General features: G+C 50.8%; 6 protein-coding genes across 6 annotated transcripts; 4 read left to right on the top strand and 2 right to left on the bottom strand.

Moving 5' to 3' along the window:
- Window positions 1-1434: 1434 nt before the first annotated feature.
- Window positions 1435-4292, top strand: BJY04DRAFT_198690 (NEDD4 family E3 ubiquitin-protein ligase). The gene is made up of 5 exons (XM_073712644.1): window positions 1435-2769; window positions 2819-3112; window positions 3161-3298; window positions 3347-3742; window positions 3791-4292. Exons 1-5 carry the CDS (start codon window positions 1559-1561, stop codon window positions 3888-3890), a joined length of 2139 nt encoding a protein of 712 aa, XP_073566985.1. The 5' UTR covers window positions 1435-1558; the 3' UTR covers window positions 3891-4292.
- A 351-nt stretch (window positions 4293-4643) lies between these two features.
- On the top strand, window positions 4644-6120 carry BJY04DRAFT_198688 (GPI anchored serine-threonine rich protein). Its single transcript, XM_073712643.1, has 3 exons — window positions 4644-4983; window positions 5046-5144; window positions 5228-6120. Exons 1-3 carry the CDS (start codon window positions 4859-4861, stop codon window positions 5508-5510), a joined length of 507 nt encoding a protein of 168 aa, XP_073566984.1. The 5' UTR covers window positions 4644-4858; the 3' UTR covers window positions 5511-6120.
- A 1259-nt stretch (window positions 6121-7379) lies between these two features.
- BJY04DRAFT_210097 (uncharacterized protein) lies at window positions 7380-11353 on the top strand (the record flags this gene model as incomplete). Its single annotated transcript, XM_073714210.1, has 3 exons — window positions 7380-9341; window positions 9961-10493; window positions 10585-11353. The coding sequence occupies 3 exons, from the start codon at window positions 7380-7382 to the stop codon at window positions 11351-11353; spliced, it is 3264 nt and encodes a 1087-aa protein (XP_073566983.1).
- A 30-nt stretch (window positions 11354-11383) lies between these two features.
- Window positions 11384-13370, bottom strand: BJY04DRAFT_198683 (uncharacterized protein). Its single transcript, XM_073712642.1, has one exon. The coding sequence runs from the start codon at window positions 13142-13144 to the stop codon at window positions 11555-11557; it is 1590 nt and encodes a 529-aa protein (XP_073566982.1). The 5' UTR covers window positions 13145-13370; the 3' UTR covers window positions 11384-11554.
- Window positions 13371-13512: 142 nt separating this feature from the next.
- Window positions 13513-15143, top strand: BJY04DRAFT_198681 (WD40 repeat domain-containing protein). Its single transcript, XM_073712641.1, has 4 exons — window positions 13513-13605; window positions 13679-13700; window positions 13757-14252; window positions 14299-15143. Exons 1-4 carry the CDS (start codon window positions 13584-13586, stop codon window positions 14959-14961), a joined length of 1203 nt encoding a protein of 400 aa, XP_073566981.1. The 5' UTR covers window positions 13513-13583; the 3' UTR covers window positions 14962-15143.
- On the bottom strand, window positions 15127-16253 carry BJY04DRAFT_198679 (putative vacuolar transporter chaperon Vtc1). Its single transcript, XM_073712640.1, has 2 exons — window positions 15939-16253; window positions 15127-15871 (listed from the first exon to the last, which is right to left on the bottom strand). The coding sequence occupies exons 1-2, from the start codon at window positions 15970-15972 to the stop codon at window positions 15534-15536; spliced, it is 372 nt and encodes a 123-aa protein (XP_073566980.1). The 5' UTR covers window positions 15973-16253; the 3' UTR covers window positions 15127-15533.
- Window positions 16254-16343: the final 90 nt, after the last annotated feature.

Below are 16343 nucleotides of genomic sequence, written 5' to 3'. Positions count from 1 at the left end.
TGACCGGTCTGGATCTATATTGGGGGGCACTGCAGGAATCGTCATAGAGGACCAGCTTGGCTCAGCTTGGGCGTCTGATTGTGAATAGATAGTGAAAGGGGGACGATGACGGTCGGATGATTATGCCAGTTCTTGACCCATATATAGGAAATAACTGCTGTTAAGCGCTTGAAAATTGGTGAGAGAAGGGGGTATTGGGGCCGAAGTATTAATCACCCCGCGGCGCTGTGATACCATCGCTGAATGCAAGACAACCTCACACTGGCCTGCCGTCCTTCCAGACGGTCGTCGCCTTGTTCAATAATAATCGGTCTGTCGACTCGTATCCATATTAATAAGATCCCCTCATTCTCGCCACGGCCACAGTCAGCCCGACTCGAACGAGTAGCCCACTCCAGTTGCTCCTCCCGATCGAGCCCCTCGCCTGCACCTGATTGGCCGCGGCACCGCAACGTCAGGACTTCCCATTCATCTGCCACTGCAGTGACCTTTGCTCAGCCCCAATACACAGCACCACCGTGCAAGTACAACCGCTCTCGTCTTCGCGCCTCAGCCATCTCTTGAGTCCTCATCACGTTCGCCTGTTTAGAGTTGGGTATTCGTCGACAATCCCGACTTCATCTCCTTCAATCCTCCCCACCGCCCTTTTTCACTCCCTGCCCTCCGATCCACCTCCGAAAGATCCTCTGTCCTCGAACAATCATCGATCTTGTCGGGCGTTTATCTATTGAGATTCCGGTGGATGCGCACGCGGCAAATCCGTTCCTAGGCTTGCCTTGATCGGCTTTTTGCACCCGGAGGCGTGTAACGACTGACTAGATAACTTCTGTGCAGGATGGGGTCCAATCTGCCTGCGTGAGTCTTCTGGCCGCCTCATCTCAGGATTGTCTCTTATCAGGAGCAATCATTCTTTTTGTATTGGGGGTTTTTGTTACTAACGGATGAATTATAGCCAGCCAAATCTCAGGGTTACAAGTAAGTCATCAACATGCCCTCATCCTCCATCAGGGAGTTAAATAGCAACATCACTTCCACCGAATGGAAACTGACTGGACATTTCTTACTTATAGTTATTGCTGCCGATGGGCTATATAAGCGCGATGTTTTCCGTACGTTCCAGATCCGAATGGCACCTTCCATCCCCATACGCTAATTTTATCAGGCCTCCCCGATCCCTTCGCGGTGGCCACCGTTGGGGGCGAACAGACACATACGACATCAGTGATCAAGAAGACGCTGAACCCGTACTGGAATGAGATGTTCGACTTGTGAGTGCTTCCGGCTCTTCTTGAACCCGACGGAAACTAACCTTTGGGATCCAAGACGTGTCAATGAAGATAGTATCCTTGCAATCCAGATTTTTGACCAGAAGAAGTTTAAAAAGAAGGATCAAGGGTTCCTTGGTGTGATTAATGTACGGATAGGAGATGTGATCGACCTACAAATGGGAGGTGATGGTAAGTAATGTTTTGTCGATAATCTCCGGGTTATCAACCCCATCTGCAGATCTCCGAGATCAATCTTGGCTGACATTGCACGCTCTTGGTTTTGCCTAGAAATGCTCACCCGGGACTTGAAGAAATCCAATGACAATCTTGTCGTCCATGGAAAGCTTATCATCAACTTATCGACCAACCTCAGCACGCCCAACACCAATCAAGCGAACGGTGTGCACCGCAATCAGCTTGCAGCTTCAACATCTAGTGGGCTTGTCCCGCAAGTTGCAGCACCATCGCTTCCCCCAGCTGGTCCTAGCCCTGCTGATCAATCAGCAACTGCATCAAGCGCATCACTAGGCCCACAGCGTGTCCCGTCCGCCACACGACCTACTAGCTCGGTTGCCCCGCCCAACGGTGCACCGCCAGCTGCTAATGGACAGGGCGCTCCGCGACCGAACCTAAGCTCATTTGAGGACAATCAAGGGCGACTACCAGCAGGCTGGGAGCGACGGGAGGATAACCTCGGACGGACCTACTATGTGGACCACAATACTCGAACCACCACTTGGAACAGGCCGGCTGCGAACTACAACGAGCAAACACAGCGTACACAGCGGGAAGCCAATATGCAGCTGGAGCGGAGAGCTCATCAGAACCGAATGCTCCCAGAGGATCGCACTGGAGCAAGCTCGCCGAACTTGTCGGAAACGCAGCCGCAAGCACAAACGCCGCCAGCCGGTGGCAGCACTGTCGGCAACAGCAATGCGGTCTCAATGATGGCCACGGGAGCTACCACTGCAGGCACTGGTGAACTCCCACCTGGCTGGGAGCAACGGACTACGCCCGAAGGCCGGCCATACTTTGTTGATCATAACACGCGTACCACCACATGGGTAGACCCGCGGCGGCAGCAATATATCCGGATGTACGGACAGAATGCTACTGGCGGAAATACTACCATCCAGCAGCAACCCGTTTCTCAACTCGGGCCGCTGCCTAGCGGCTGGGAGATGCGTTTAACCAACACTGCTCGAGTGTATTTCGTCGACCACAATACCAAGACGACCACATGGGACGACCCTCGTCTTCCATCCTCCTTAGACCAGGGCGTTCCGCAGTACAAACGTGACTTCCGACGGAAGCTGATCTACTTCCGGTCACAACCAGCCCTACGTATCATGTCAGGCCAATGCCATGTCAAGGTTCGCCGGAACAATATCTTTGAGGATTCATACGCCGAGATTATGCGCCAGAGTGCTTCTGATTTGAAGAAGCGCTTGATGATCAAGTTCGACGGCGAAGACGGACTAGACTATGGTGGTCTATCCCGGTAAGTCATCGCCGATCATGTTGCCATGTTTTCTTGCTAATTGTATCAGTGAATTCTTCTTCCTCCTTTCTCACGAAATGTTTAATCCGTTCTATTGTCTTTTCGAGTACTCTGCGCACGATAATTATACCCTTCAGATTAATCCTCATTCAGGCGTCAACCCGGAACATCTGAATTACTTCAAGTTTATTGGGCGGGTTGTTGGATTGGCCATCTTCCACCGTCGTTTCCTCGATTCATTCTTCATTGGAGCCTTCTACAAGATGATGCTGCGGAAGAAGGTGTCTCTGCAGGATATGGAGGGTGTGGACGAAGATTTACACCGTAACTTGGCGTGGACCCTGTATGTTTTCGCTGTATTCTTCTCTTCTATAGTTCTAACATTTGACAGCGACAACGATATCGAAGGCATCATCGACCTGACATTCACTGTTGACGATGAGAAGTTTGGAGAGCGCCGAACAATTGAGCTGAAGCCTGGCGGTGAAGACATTCCGGTAACGAATGAGAACAAGCACGAATATGTCGAGTAAGTTGGTTTCCCAGAAGTTGCTAGTACATGAGCTGATAGATCTAGGCTGGTTACGGAATGGAAGATCGTGAAGCGAGTGGAGGAACAATTCAACGCCTTCATGTCTGGCTTCAATGAACTGATCCCAGCGGATCTAGTCAACGTTTTCGATGAGCGCGAGTTGGAGCTGTTGATTGGTGGTATCGCCGACATTGATGTCGACGACTGGAAGAAGCACACAGATTACCGTGGCTACCAGGAGCAGGACGAAGTCATCCAGAACTTTTGGAAGATTGTCCGTACCTGGGATGCGGAACAGAAGTCTCGTCTACTCCAATTCACCACTGGTACATCTCGTATACCTGTCAACGGCTTCAAGGATCTGCAGGGCTCCGACGGTCCAAGACGTTTCACCATTGAAAAGTCGGGAGACCCGATTGCCCTGCCAAAGTCTCACACATGGTATGTTTAACCTTAGTATTATTTTCTGCACTCCACTGACCATTCCAGCTTCAATCGCCTTGATCTCCCACCGTACAAGTCACATGATATTCTAGAGCATAAACTGTCTATTGCTGTGGAGGAAACATTGGGTTTCGGACAGGAGTAGACTATGCATTTCAGCGGATCCCAGAAGACTGCATACAGCGGAACGCGTCAAATGATGAACGAAAATATACATATTTTCCTTCGTTACATTTTCCGCCCAGTCCGTCTAATTATATTCCTCCTGGTACACTGCAGATAGTTGTTTCTTTATTCCCCGGTCAGTCTTTGAAGGAGAGCAAGACATGAGGAGACGGTATTGCTCAGCTTGATTTATTTATATTGTTAACTGGTTGCGGAGGACTTGTATATATTTGTATTATCTCTAGGAACATGGATCATGCTTGCTTGTCAGGTCAGCCGGTCCATATAAATCGAGTCTACAGTAGTTCTAGCCAGCCACCCCGACAATAGTGCGTCGATATGTGGTAGATCATCAACGCCATGCTACCGGGTTATGAGGGGTCCATTTGATACGTCAGAAATATCTGTACCGAAAGGATATCGGGCTGAATGAAATTTCAAATATAACCGCCTAGTTGAAGCCACAGCATGCCGCTGGGTCGGTCCAGAAAATCTCCCATTCTATATAACTTTGTGTACCCCCTACACCGAACATCTCAGGTGCAGGGGTGACTTGCCCCTCGACATGCCCAATACTCTTCCAAAAATGAGCTTCATATGGCGAATGCCCTCACGTCTGGGAGGAGCATTAGAGTGCATGTGACATTGACTCGGCGTGGCGGATGTCGTATAGTATTGTGGCCAGATAGTAGGTAGTTACTTTAGCTTTATGCAAAGTGCCGTGTCTCCTGCATGCTGTCAATAATTCCCCGGCTAGACTTGACCGTGATGAGGAGTTGCGAATAATACCTCCAAGCGGTCTGGCCTCCTTATCTCCTGTTACTAGTAGGTATTATAAGTATAAGGGGTCCCCCCTGCTCCTCTGCAGACGCACAATCTCGCACCTGTTTTCTTCCTCGCTCGCTCTTTTAGATATACAAAATTGTTGAAATATAGCAGCTAGCCAAGATGCGTTTCTTGTCCCTGACACTCCTGGCTACAGTCTCTGTCAGCGTCTTCGCACAGGATGTCGAAACATCGACTACCACCACCGCTACCACCCAGCAGACCACCAGCAGCTGCGGTGCCCAGTAGTACGTCTTCATCAGTGCATCATTTGACAGGCCGAAATGTTGGCTAACACGGATATCAACAGCATTCTCGACGCCTGTATCCAGACCATCCAATCACAAGTCGACGCCTGCGGCCCCAACGAATGGGACTGTCTCTGCGAGCAGGCAAACAACATGTTAACGTACGTTTCCCTTCTCACCCACTTGAACAGAATCTCTCACCACCCATTCAAAGAGACATACTAACATTAAAAAATGGGATTAGCTGCTACAACAACTGCCCCGGCGACCCCGGCCGTACTGCCGTCCAGCAGCAGAGGGACTCGTACTGCAATGCGGCGGGTATAACCTCGACCTCGACGACGAGTACCACGGCTACCAGCACGAGGACATCTTCTTCGACGTCGACTGAGACTGAAGCTACGACGACGAGCGAGGGCGCTGCGGCGGAGACAGAGGATGTGGATGATGCGGGAGTGAAGTTGAATGTTGGGCTAGGAGTTGGGGGCGGGGTTGTTCTGGCTGTTTTGGGGGGATTGGTTTGGTGACCTCGGGAGGTGAGGTGATGATCACTGTATTGACTAGTTCGTTTGAGCTTTGGAGGTGGATATGAAGAGGAGAATGGCTTTGAGATTGTGAGATAATAGGGCTTTAGATGAGGATTTATATTAATATGATGTGTGAATCGATCAGAAAGTGTTTCCAAAGGTGCGAATGTATGAAGATGGCAAGAAGATGGCAAATTGATCCGTAGATGGTTTCGCAGGATTGACTTTCACTTTCATGTCCGAAACCTTCTCCTCACCTGAATTTTCCGAGCGTAAAGAGAAGATGCCAGGATCACATTAGCTGATGAGGGAAAACGCGGGCGAGGACAACCCAAGTTGAGAGCCGGAAAGATAGTTAAGCTTAAGCAGCGCTGAGTTTCTAGGTCAGAGATGTGGTTCTATAGACCAAGGAGCTAGCGCTGCATGCCAAGTAGCTAGTTAGCTAGTCGGGGTTCGTGCAGCTGCTTTTGATCTTGAGACTTGGAGGAGATTCAGAATATGAAAGTGTCCGGAGTATACCAACCATCTTGAAACTTGAAAGGGAGAATGTCCAGGTGCAGTGGATACATGATGCAAGACAATCTATTGTAATGGAGCCATGCATGGCAGACCCGTGGAACAGGTAGTATATGAGATACACCTAGTATTGCATTATTCCTCTGGATTATTATTATCATTTGATCTTTAACATATTGAAGGAAGAGACGTGAGGTCATGATTACCGACCAGTCCAGGCCCAACAAAGCGTTCTCTCTTATGATTTGACGTGTCAGGATTCAAGATTGATCATCTTATTTGCTCTTTCCAGCAGTCTTTGTATGCTGGGATTCCGATTACTCTTCCAATCACCCCCTTCGCTCCCCTCTCTGCCTCGTAATTCTTCTTGTTGTTGTCTTCCCTCCTCTTCCCTCTCTTTCTCTTCTTCCACAATTCAGTCTTCTCCTTTTCTACTACTACCACTACTACTGCCCAGTCCCTGGATGGACCGACTGAGTCTTCACCACACCACAGATTCTCTGTACTTCGTATACTCCTCTCCTCTGCTGCCTGTTCCTATTCTTCCCTGTTATTATTATTAGCTTACGCCACGCCCAACCCAACCGTCTTTTCTTGCCTCCCAAAAGCCGTGGTCCCGCTAGGTTCCAAACTTCCACTTCCTCTCATTCCCGGCTGCTGCATGTGAGGACGGACGGAGAGAGAGAGAGAGAGAGACAGAGAGCTAGCTAGCTATCTTGATTCCCGTCCTGATTCCTGATTATTCCCTGATCCTGTTCTTGCTCACCTGTCCCTATCTCCATCCATCCATCCCCTATCCCCCATCCGCATCTCCCATTATTATTCCTGTACTCTCCCACCCGACCACTTATTCTTCGTGTCTACCTTCTGGTCTATTCTACCTTTTGCCGTCTTCTTCCGCTCCATTCTCCTTTTTAATTTAATACCTTACCTCCAAATTGTATCGCTCTTATTCCCGCTTGGCCCACTGCTCCTTCCGTTTTGTCGCTGCTGTCGCTGTCGCTGTCCGTTGGTCGCCCCCGGTCGCAAACGACGCCCGACTGATCAGCATCAACTCTCTCCTGACGCCTCATTCCTCGCCATCATTAACTTCAGATCGACATCGCGTTTCGCATGCACCGGTGCATCGTCTCGTCTTTTCTTTCGCCAACTAATTTTATTTTATTCCTCCCCCTTCTGAACCCTCCTTTCCTCTCCCCTCTTTTCTGAGACAGGCCGTGTCGCATCGCATTCCTGCATTGCTTACACCTGGTCCGCTCCCTTTTTCGCCACAACAACTCGCATGGCATGTTTCGACTGCTACCCTGGTCCTCTTCTATCGGGGGGAATAAGGTAATGACCGAAGAGGTCAAGATGCTGGCGACTACGCCTCATTGCGTTCCGCCAGGCGTCAGTGGCTTTGCGCTGCCCCAGTTGAAGCGCAAGCGATCCGACTCTGGCGATTCAACCACAGCTCGAGATGCGCCGGTCGCAACCAAGCTACGAACAGACGACGCGCTTCCCGCACAAATTTCCCTGCAACAGCGCCCGTCTGCGCTCAAGGCAGAGACCAGCAGCTTGCCAGCGGAATCTCGGAACCCCGAGCGCATTCAGGAGTTGCAATCATCAATACCTGGCGAAGACAACTCGGATCCACCAGCTCCGGGGCGCAACAGTGACAAGGCTGCAACGCGAAAGGTCGATGTGGAGAGACTGCGCGAAACGTTAGAAGCTCAGCTTAGCCTTGAGGTACTGCTGAAACACAACGAACTTCGGTTGATCGATCAGGAGATTGCCAAATGTCAGGTCGCGTTAGAGCAATTGCGTCGATGCGCCGAGATTCCTTATCCCGGCTCTCAAGCAACTGGTCCATCACAGTCGGTCAGTGGCGGTCGAGGGATATCGGTGTGGGGACCTGGAAATGGACCTGCGCCGCTGTCTCCTGCGCCATGGGGTGTTGTTGATGGCCCTTACACTCGCCACTACTCTAAGTGGCTGCTACCGGATCCGCGTTTTGATGGGGGCGAGCTTGAACCCGCGACGCCTATGGGAATGGGCGTGACAACTCCAATGGAAGGGCGATCGACGCGTGGTAACCCCATCGACACAGTTTATCTAGCTGGCAAGACTACGAGACCCCAACGGGGTTCGACGGGAATGAAGCTTCAGTCTCTACCTAGTGGGTATCCAGCGCCGAAAGAGCGAGCTGGCCCTATGATTATCCGCCGAAAATCGGATAATGTTCTTGTCAAGCTAGTCTGCCTGGATTGCCGAAGAGACAACTTCTCCAGCACTCAAGGCTTCATCAACCACTGCCGTATTGCGCATAATCGCAACTTTGCGAGCCACGATGCCGCTGCGGTGGCGTCTGGGGAGCCTGTTGAAGTGGATGATGCTGGCGCAGTTGTCGGTGGCAAGAATGAACCTGCTACTAGCCTCACGCCTGGATTCGTACACCCTCTGATTCGGTCTGCTCATACGATTGAATCTACTAACAAAAGCCCTGCGTCTGACTCTGAGGCTGCTCGACGACAATCCCCTCAGAGCCGCGGACTATCGACTACTGAAACGCCTCGCACACCTGGACCCAGAACGCCAATAACAAAAGCGGCGAACGGTGCTTTCATTGCTTCGGAAGATACACCTCATTTGTCGTCTTTGATGAAACTTCGTGGTGTTGGTCTTGACCTCGACCAGTTGGTTGGAGAGGCAAAAACTGCTGTGGATTTTGACGGATACTCTTCCGAAGAAGGAGAATCAGAAACAGAACCAACAACGCCATCTGCAGTAGTCAAGACCAACAAGCCGCTTGCAACCCGCGCGGGTCGGCAACCAATGCGGACAACAGTCTCTCAAACCGCCTCTGAACGCCCAGATGGTCACAAGGGTGTCGAAAGACCCACCCCCAGACCTTTTACGTTAGAAACGTTGACGCCTACTCGGCCGGTGCCTTATCAGTCTCCCTATGCCCCCACCGGCACTCAAGTTAATGACCTGCGGGATGTTGTCGATTTGAGCCCTCATACGGTGGAGTCAAACCAAGCCCCAAGTCTCGTGAGCGATGACGATGACTTCGAAGCGGCATCCGACTCAGACCCCGACCCCAGCTCATCTGAAGCTGAGGACGGAGCAGACGAGTTTAGTATGATCGATGTTGGCGACGACGAAGACACAACCGGCTCAACCACTACCAGCGATTCCAACCCGAAGGCGGATGTCGGGTTAGGCAGCGCCGCCAAACCCCTTCAACGTGGCAACATTCGAAAGAAAGGGCAATATATAAACTCCTCCGTTGTCCCGATGAGCCGTGGAAAGGGCAGCAAAGACGAAAAGCGAGTTAGCTTCGTCAGCCCCAACTCGAGCCCGTCTAAGGACAAGAAGGACGGCCAGCGCCCTCCCGAGCGATAAACCATAGATCTCTGCTATTGTTTGAAGAATAAGCCAGGCTGGCCTCATTGTTATGTATCTCTTCTCTTCTTCTATGTATGAAATGATATTAGATCTGGAGACGGGGAGCTCGGCGAAGCAAGAGAGTGAAGTGTGGTGGAGCAGAGCTCAAGATGTTGGGGTTCGACATCATTATGATTTATGATGGTTCAATGCAGCAGATTGATCATAACTCTTATTTAAAGTATTCTAAATGCATCTTACTTGAAATAATGTTCTCATCATCAGCCGGCGTATGTACTGTAAGCTCCAAGCAGCTGCAGTGGAGCTGCATCTCCAAATCCAAATCCGGAGTACAGCTCAGCTTAGGTACCTAGTTCAGCCGTTGACAGGCCCACATAGCCCAGACCCAGATTCGCAAATTCCAGATCTCAGATCCAACCATCCATGATCCGCGGCCCCGAGAGAGAAAAATAAAAATAAAAATAAAAATAAAAACAAAAATGAAAACAAAAATAAAAACAAAAATAAAAAACCGCGGTCCAAAGCTAAACACCAACTCCAACAGACACTTCACCACAACGCGCTCAAGCGCCTCACACAACCAACTAAAATGCCGATCACACTACCGTCCAAGTCGGAGCTAGACCTCAACCCGAAAACCATCACCTTATCAACGTTCCACACACTCCTTGGCCGATACGAAGACACCGTTCGGGAGCTTACGAGGCGGAGGGCGCTTGCGAAGGTGACGAAAGGGAACAAGAAAGATAATAAGGCCAAGGATGAGAAGAAGGGCAAGGGGAAGGGGAAGAACAAGCGCACGCTGAAACATGACGGAGAGCAAAACGAGGAGGAAGAGGGGACAAAAGGGATCAGCAAAGAGGTCCAGAATCGAGTGAAGGAGCAGGTTCAGGAGTTCTGGGAGTTGGATTGTTGGCGGTATACTGGGTTGAGGGAGATGATTGAGGCGCGACAAACGGAGAGCAGTGACAATGGCGTTGGCAATGGGAAAGCGAAGGGGAAAGGAAGTGCGACATGGCAAGCGAAGGGCGCATACCTGAGTAAAGAGGAGGTCATCAAGCTTATGGAGTGGAAGCTGTACGTTTTCCAATCACTTTCCATGTCTCCGCCCAATTTCATGTCTTTACGCGAGCACAGAAAACTGACTGATGCTCGGTTTATTTGACAGAAAACACGGCGTCAACCGCCCAACCCTCCTGGGTCTACTAAGAACGAATCAAGACCGGACGATCCAATCCGCAACATCCTCAGCCTTCTCAACGCTACAATCACTCTCTTCCGAGAAAACGTCCCATGCCGACTACGACCTGACCAACAAAAGCACCAACGCAAAATACTACCCCGTCCAGAAATCCCTCAACGAATTAACAACCCCCATCCGCGGTATCGGCCCTGCAACAGCCTCTCTTCTCCTCTCCGCCGCAACTCCAACCTCGATATCTCCCCCATCTGAAGGAATCCCGTTTTATAGTGATGACACCTACCTCTGGCTGAACCTCTTCATATTCCCCGCGCCGCCACCCGACGTCCCGATTCTAGGCGATGAAAGCGCCGCCACCGGCGCAAAAGAAGAGGAAGGAGGGGGCAAGAAACACAAACACAAGGAGAAACTGAACAAGAAAATTCGACCGAACGGGGAATTGATCGTCAAGTATAATATTGCGGAGTACAAGGCGCTTTGGGAAGCTGTGGAGAAACTGAGGAGGAGGTTGAATGAGGAGGCGCGAGAGGGAGGGGAGGAGGGGAAGGTGGTTTCTTGTAATGATTTGGAGAAGGTAGCGCTTGTTGTGAGGCATTTGGAGTTGGCGGGGTTGGTTGAAAAGAATGAGGAAGGAAATGCAGAGGCAGAGGCACAGGGGGAGTTTGAGGTGGTGGAGGAAGGAGATGGGTTCGTGGTTGAAGGGAAGAGGAAGAAGAGAAAGGTGGATGCGGAATAAGCTGGGTCTAACTATAGCATGGCCGTATTTGCACAGGCTAATCCATCATGATCAGCATTAATAATACCATCAATTGGTGAAGTCCTAAGTACAGTAATTGGGTTCTAGCATGATTGTAGAGCCTGAAGAAGGATCATGGACTCGTACAATGAAATAAACTCCTCGCTATGCAGTCGTAAAAGTGAAGGGTATCTTGATCAGTCATGTTTGCGATAAATTCGCCTCCACCAGAAGGGCTAGCTCATCTTCATTGATGTTTGGCGATGGCGAAGGGACTCTGGACGTGTCGTTTCTGGCTTTCAGCCAGTCGTACTTTTTGGCCCGCAACGTTTTAAGGGTGCTTGTGCTGGTCGTGCTAGATTCTGTGGCTGCAGGACATGATGGAGTTTCGTCTTCCTCAGTCAAGTCAATCGTGACAGCTCGAGATTTCTGGGGTTGCTCAGGTCGCTGAAACTGTCCGTGAAATTGGACTTGTTGTTCGTTGCGCTTAGGTTGCTGAGTAAGTTGTGAGGGTTGCCCTGGAGGCTGGTGCTGTTGTCCTGAGCTTTGACAGTGCGCTGTCGGAACAGTAGGCTGATCCTCGGCATCCGGGATAACGATGGTGTGTTGGTAAGATGCCTGTGGAGGCGCTGGTATAGATGTGGTATTCACAACAAAGTTTCCGGCTATCTGCCTCTGCAACGAAGTGGACAATCGACGTGGTTGGTATCCGTGTGGAGCTGAATCAATAGTAGGAACTCGTTTCTCTACCTGAATTTCGTACAGGAGATTGTTGTAAATCGTGCTGAGAGCGTGTAGTCTGTTCCTCCACTCGGTAGCATCCTTGCGGTGTCCGTCAATTCGTGCTTGGTGTCTTGAGGCTACACGTCGAAGAGTCGCAGTTTCTTCCAGCAACTGTGCTATGGACTTTCCGTCTCCGTCTAGTCTCGTGTACCGTGCTAGCGACTTTTTGTAAGAGTCTCGCTCACGTGCAAGTTCGGAGACATGATTCTGAAGCCAGGCAATTTGTTTATCCTTTTCCACTTCTTGAAGAGCAACGCGCTTCACCTGAAGGCAAGGAGCTGATGGAAAGTAGCCTAGGTGTCCTCCAGGAACTGGGTATGGGGACGCATACTCGGGTGATTTGTTGATCTGTAGAACCTCCTGAGTAGTGCTGGTAATAATGTCATGCTCATCCAAGCCAAACCGGTCTTTGGTCGAATCGCTCACCACAGGTAGGCTGACAGGCGGGCTCGGAGGAAACTGGGGTACATCTTTTTCGAACTGGGGTAACACATCGTGAGGAAAGACTAAAGGATCCAATCCGCGAGCGAACAACCTATCAAAGTCGTCGAAGAATCCAGTGGACGATTCATCGGGAGTGAGAGATGGCGTTTCAACTGGTGTCTCCAGATGCTGTCGCTTCTCAGGTGGAAGGTCGGACTCCTCGGAAGTTCGTTTGCGGGAGAAGAAGAAGTCGAGTTCTGGAAGAGTGGAATCGAAAAGAGGATCGTACGAATTCTCGTCGTCGCCGAATAGATCGTTTGCTTGCGCATCAAATGCATCAAGGCTGGTTTGAAATTCCGTCTGCTCTATGGCATCACGGCTGCCGGCTGAAACAGTTCTACTCGAACAGTTTTGCTCTTCATTCTGTAGAATATCGCCCTGCAGCTGATGCCCAGGGGAAGGTGTAAGCCCCAGATCATTCATGTGCATGTGGGAAAAGTCCATCAGAGCTGAAGACTCCGAAAGATCATGAAAGCGGGTAGAGGTATCGGAGGTAGAGTTACCTTCAACCACGTCTCTATCCATCGCTCAAGCAGGCAAGGAGGGTAATCTCAAGCCGCGTTGTTTTCTTCAGATCTGCCACGTCCTACCTTCTCACGTTCGACGGGTGGACACACTGAGAGTGTATGCCAACCGACGACGTGGTCGTGCTTAAACTGCAGTAAGAGCCATATAAGAGATGCCCATGCAGGATAAAGATGAGATTGTTATTGTGACGAAGGAATAGATGAAGGATAGGTATGATGAAGAGTGAGGGGATGAGAATGAGAAAAAGAGTAATCCACTATGGGACTTTTTTGCACCGCTTAGCAGACCGCTCACGTGCCAACCGGGCCGGGAGGCACAATTTAGTCCCCTCCAACATAAAACCGGCAGGATCCCAAGCGGCTCAACCAACCTCGGGGTCAGCGAGTCAGTCTGGAGCTCGCTTTCAACTTCCTGGTCGTCCGATTGAGTCGTAACCATGAGTGTCATTCTCTGTACCGGTGAGTTCTTGCTTCCCTGTTGCTGTGAGTGTCGCTTGCTAGGGAGCTGATCTGACTGCTCTGTGTTGCGCAGCGGGCTATGACCATACTATTCGGTAAGTCTATCTCCAACTTATCTCTAGTGTAGGGATCATAGATTAATGATGTAAAGCTTTTGGGAGGCTCTCTCAGGGATATGCTCGCGCACTATCCAGCATCCTGATTCCCAGGTAAACCGCCTGTGCATTACCCCGGACAAACGATATCTCGCCGCCGCCGGCCACAACAATGTGAAACTATACGACATTAAGTCCACGAATCCCAATCCTGTTATGACCTTTGAGGGTCACACAAACAATGTTACCGGCGTCGCGTTTCACTGCGAGGGAAAGTGGATGGTTACTAGCTCTGAGGACGGCACTGTCAAGGTTTGGGACACAAGGACAGGCAGTCTTCAGCGCAACTACGCGCACAAGGCGCCGGTCAATGACGTAGTCATACATCCGAACCAAGGAGAACTCATCAGCGGTGATCGTGCTGGCATTGTTCGAGTCTGGGATCTTGGCGAGAGTGTCTGCACTCATCAATTGATTCCAGAAGAAGATGTCGCTGTGCACAGTGTCAGTGTCGCCAGTGACGGGTCTCTACTTTGCGCCGGCAACAAAAAGGTATGAGATTCTGAAATAGTAGCTCGTCCCGCGCTAATTGTTCTAGGGAAATGTGTACATCTGGCGCATGATACAAGAAGCTGAGATTACTCGCATCGTTCCCATCTGCACCTTCCAAGCCCACAAGGACTATCTAACTCGAGTCCTTCTCTCGCCCGACGTCAAGCACTTGGCGACCTGCTCTGCCGACCACACAGCAAAGGTTTGGAACCTTGATTTCGATTACCCCCCAGCAAAAATGGCGCTCGCAGCGGCGGCTCGCACGAAAGCCATCTCTCCGCCGGCCGCAGAAGTCAAGCCGACGCCAGAACCTCTGTCACCTGCTCCCTCCGACAGCCAGAGCAGCTCTGTGCAATTTGAAAAGGTGCAATTCCAACAAAATAGGGCTGACAGCATTCCTTTCCATCTGCTCAACGGGCAACCGCCACCTCCGACTGAAGAACCACTGCCGCCATTCCCGGTCCAGCCTGACGGGCCTCCCATGGATCCAAATACCGGCACTCTGTTCCTAGAAACAACACTGGCGAACCATCAACGATGGGTCTGGGATTGTGCATTCTCAGCTGACTCGGCATATTTGGTGACTGTGTCAAGCGACCACTATGCGCGCCTTTGGGAGCTAGCGTCGGGCCAGATCATCCGCCAATATAGCGGACATCACCGCGGGGCGGTGTGCGTAGCGCTGAACGACTACTCCGAGCCTCGTTAGCGTTGACGCTGCTCTTACTTTATTTCGTAGTATGCTTCATATATGGTTAGCATGGCGCCCTGGTTGGACATAGTGGGAGGCTGTTTGCCTATACCTTGGAGTTCGGGATGTGAGAATTACGATTACTCGATGATTACTTCCATTTTAGTACTTTAAAAATTTTACGCAGTGCTACAATTTCATTAAGCATATTGTCTGTGTTTTTAAAGCCATATAATCCATTTCCAAACTGACGTAGTGATGGCGACATCAACAATGCTAACGAAACTAGTACACATGCTCATCGAATGCATCCAAAGACAGGTAAATAACGCCTCATCAACAGAACATAAATCTGTGCAAACAATATAGTGATATCATACCAACGCCCACACTCAAGCGGCGGTGGCTCGACCATACAAGGCGTAATCATACTCGACGTTGACTCGGTAGTATACATGTTATACATGTAGAGGTGGTAAGGAGCAAAGCTCCTGTTCACCAGGCGAGGCTGGATGCTCAAGGCTGAAAGCGAGATCCAGGCAGCTTAAGCAGCCTACGATGCACACCCAATGCAAAGTCTTTCCCACCATTTACTCGTTCAACATACGGAGAACAAAGTTCACGACCACGGCAGCAAGCAGTGAAACGGCCAAGATCGTCGGCCCGAACCGGTCGTCAATTCCGCTCTGTCCACGCTTCCGGATACTCTGCGCTCGCCAGTGGAAGGTTACAAGGGCATAGATCATGGCTGCCATGGCAATGACTGTGAAGAGACCGGCGGAGATGCGACCGATGCGGTCACCAAAGTTGAGGAGGCCGACAGCGAGACCGCCGAGGATGACGGTGAAGTTAAGCCATGAGAGGAAAGTTCGCTCGTTTGCGAAGAAAACTTTGGGCTCGACGCGGGTGGGCAGGGCGATGCGCTTGCCTAGATTTCTTGTGGTCAGCGGGGTTTCTGGTGGAGAATTGAGTCAATTGTCAACGGGTAGACGGACCTGGAGCGGTTTGGAGAAGAGGCTGGCTGGACATGATGTGCGGGGTGTGGTGTTTGTGGTAAAGCTTGAGCTGCGAAGAATCTATCGACGGGAAAAAATCAGGAAGAATATGCGTAGTGGAAGAAGGTGGCGTATAAATAGACAGAGAACGAATTGGTGCGCCAAGCTAAAAAATCTCGTTGTTTGAAGTTAAGCTGTCGTGGGCGAGATCCGACGTCGATGGGGCCGCGCCTTGAAGCTATCACGCTTTCGGCCCAGAGTGGCTCTTCTGCCGCTCCTACCCGCCTGCCGCCACCCACGTGCTCGCATGCCGAGAACTGTATGGCTGCCTTAGGCGCTAGACTGGATCATTGTAGCGCCGGCGCCGATGTCGGTCGCAAGAATCGCAACAAGCACCGCGCTAGT

This window comes from Aspergillus karnatakaensis (assembly GCF_047715665.1).
Source record: "Aspergillus karnatakaensis strain CBS 102800 unplaced genomic scaffold BJY04scaffold_58, whole genome shotgun sequence".
Lineage (NCBI taxonomy): Eukaryota > Fungi > Ascomycota > Eurotiomycetes > Eurotiales > Aspergillaceae > Aspergillus > Aspergillus karnatakaensis.
Note: the sequence above shows the minus strand (reverse complement) of the source record. Positions and strands in the feature narration are given on the sequence as shown.

Coding starts and splice junctions, on each gene's coding strand:
- BJY04DRAFT_198681 (XM_073712641.1), top strand. CDS start 13,584: ATGAGTGTCATTCTCTGTACCG. Junction 13,606..13,678: donor GAGTGTCATTCTCTGTACCG/GTGAGTTCTTGC, acceptor TGTGTTGCGCAG/CGGGCTATGACCATACTATT. Junction 14,253..14,298: donor TTTGCGCCGGCAACAAAAAG/GTATGAGATTCT, acceptor TAATTGTTCTAG/GGAAATGTGTACATCTGGCG.
- BJY04DRAFT_198679 (XM_073712640.1), bottom strand. CDS start 15,972: ATGTCCAGCCAGCCTCTTCTCCAAACCGCTCCAG. Junction 15,872..15,938: donor TCTTCTCCAAACCGCTCCAG/GTCCGTCTACCC, acceptor CAAGAAATCTAG/GCAAGCGCATCGCCCTGCCC.
- BJY04DRAFT_198690 (XM_073712644.1), top strand. CDS start 1,559: ATGCTCACCCGGGACTTGAAGAAATCCAATGACAATCTTGTCGTCCAT. Junction 2,770..2,818: donor GACTATGGTGGTCTATCCCG/GTAAGTCATCGC, acceptor TAATTGTATCAG/TGAATTCTTCTTCCTCCTTT. Junction 3,299..3,346: donor AACAAGCACGAATATGTCGA/GTAAGTTGGTTT, acceptor TGATAGATCTAG/GCTGGTTACGGAATGGAAGA.
- BJY04DRAFT_198683 (XM_073712642.1), bottom strand. CDS start 13,144: ATGGATAGAGACGTGGTTGAAGGTAACTCTACCTCCGATACCTCTACC.
- BJY04DRAFT_198688 (XM_073712643.1), top strand. CDS start 4,859: ATGCGTTTCTTGTCCCTGACACTCCTGGCTACAGTCTCTGTCAGCGTC. Junction 4,984..5,045: donor AGCAGCTGCGGTGCCCAGTA/GTACGTCTTCAT, acceptor GGATATCAACAG/CATTCTCGACGCCTGTATCC. Junction 5,145..5,227: donor CAGGCAAACAACATGTTAAC/GTACGTTTCCCT, acceptor AAATGGGATTAG/CTGCTACAACAACTGCCCCG.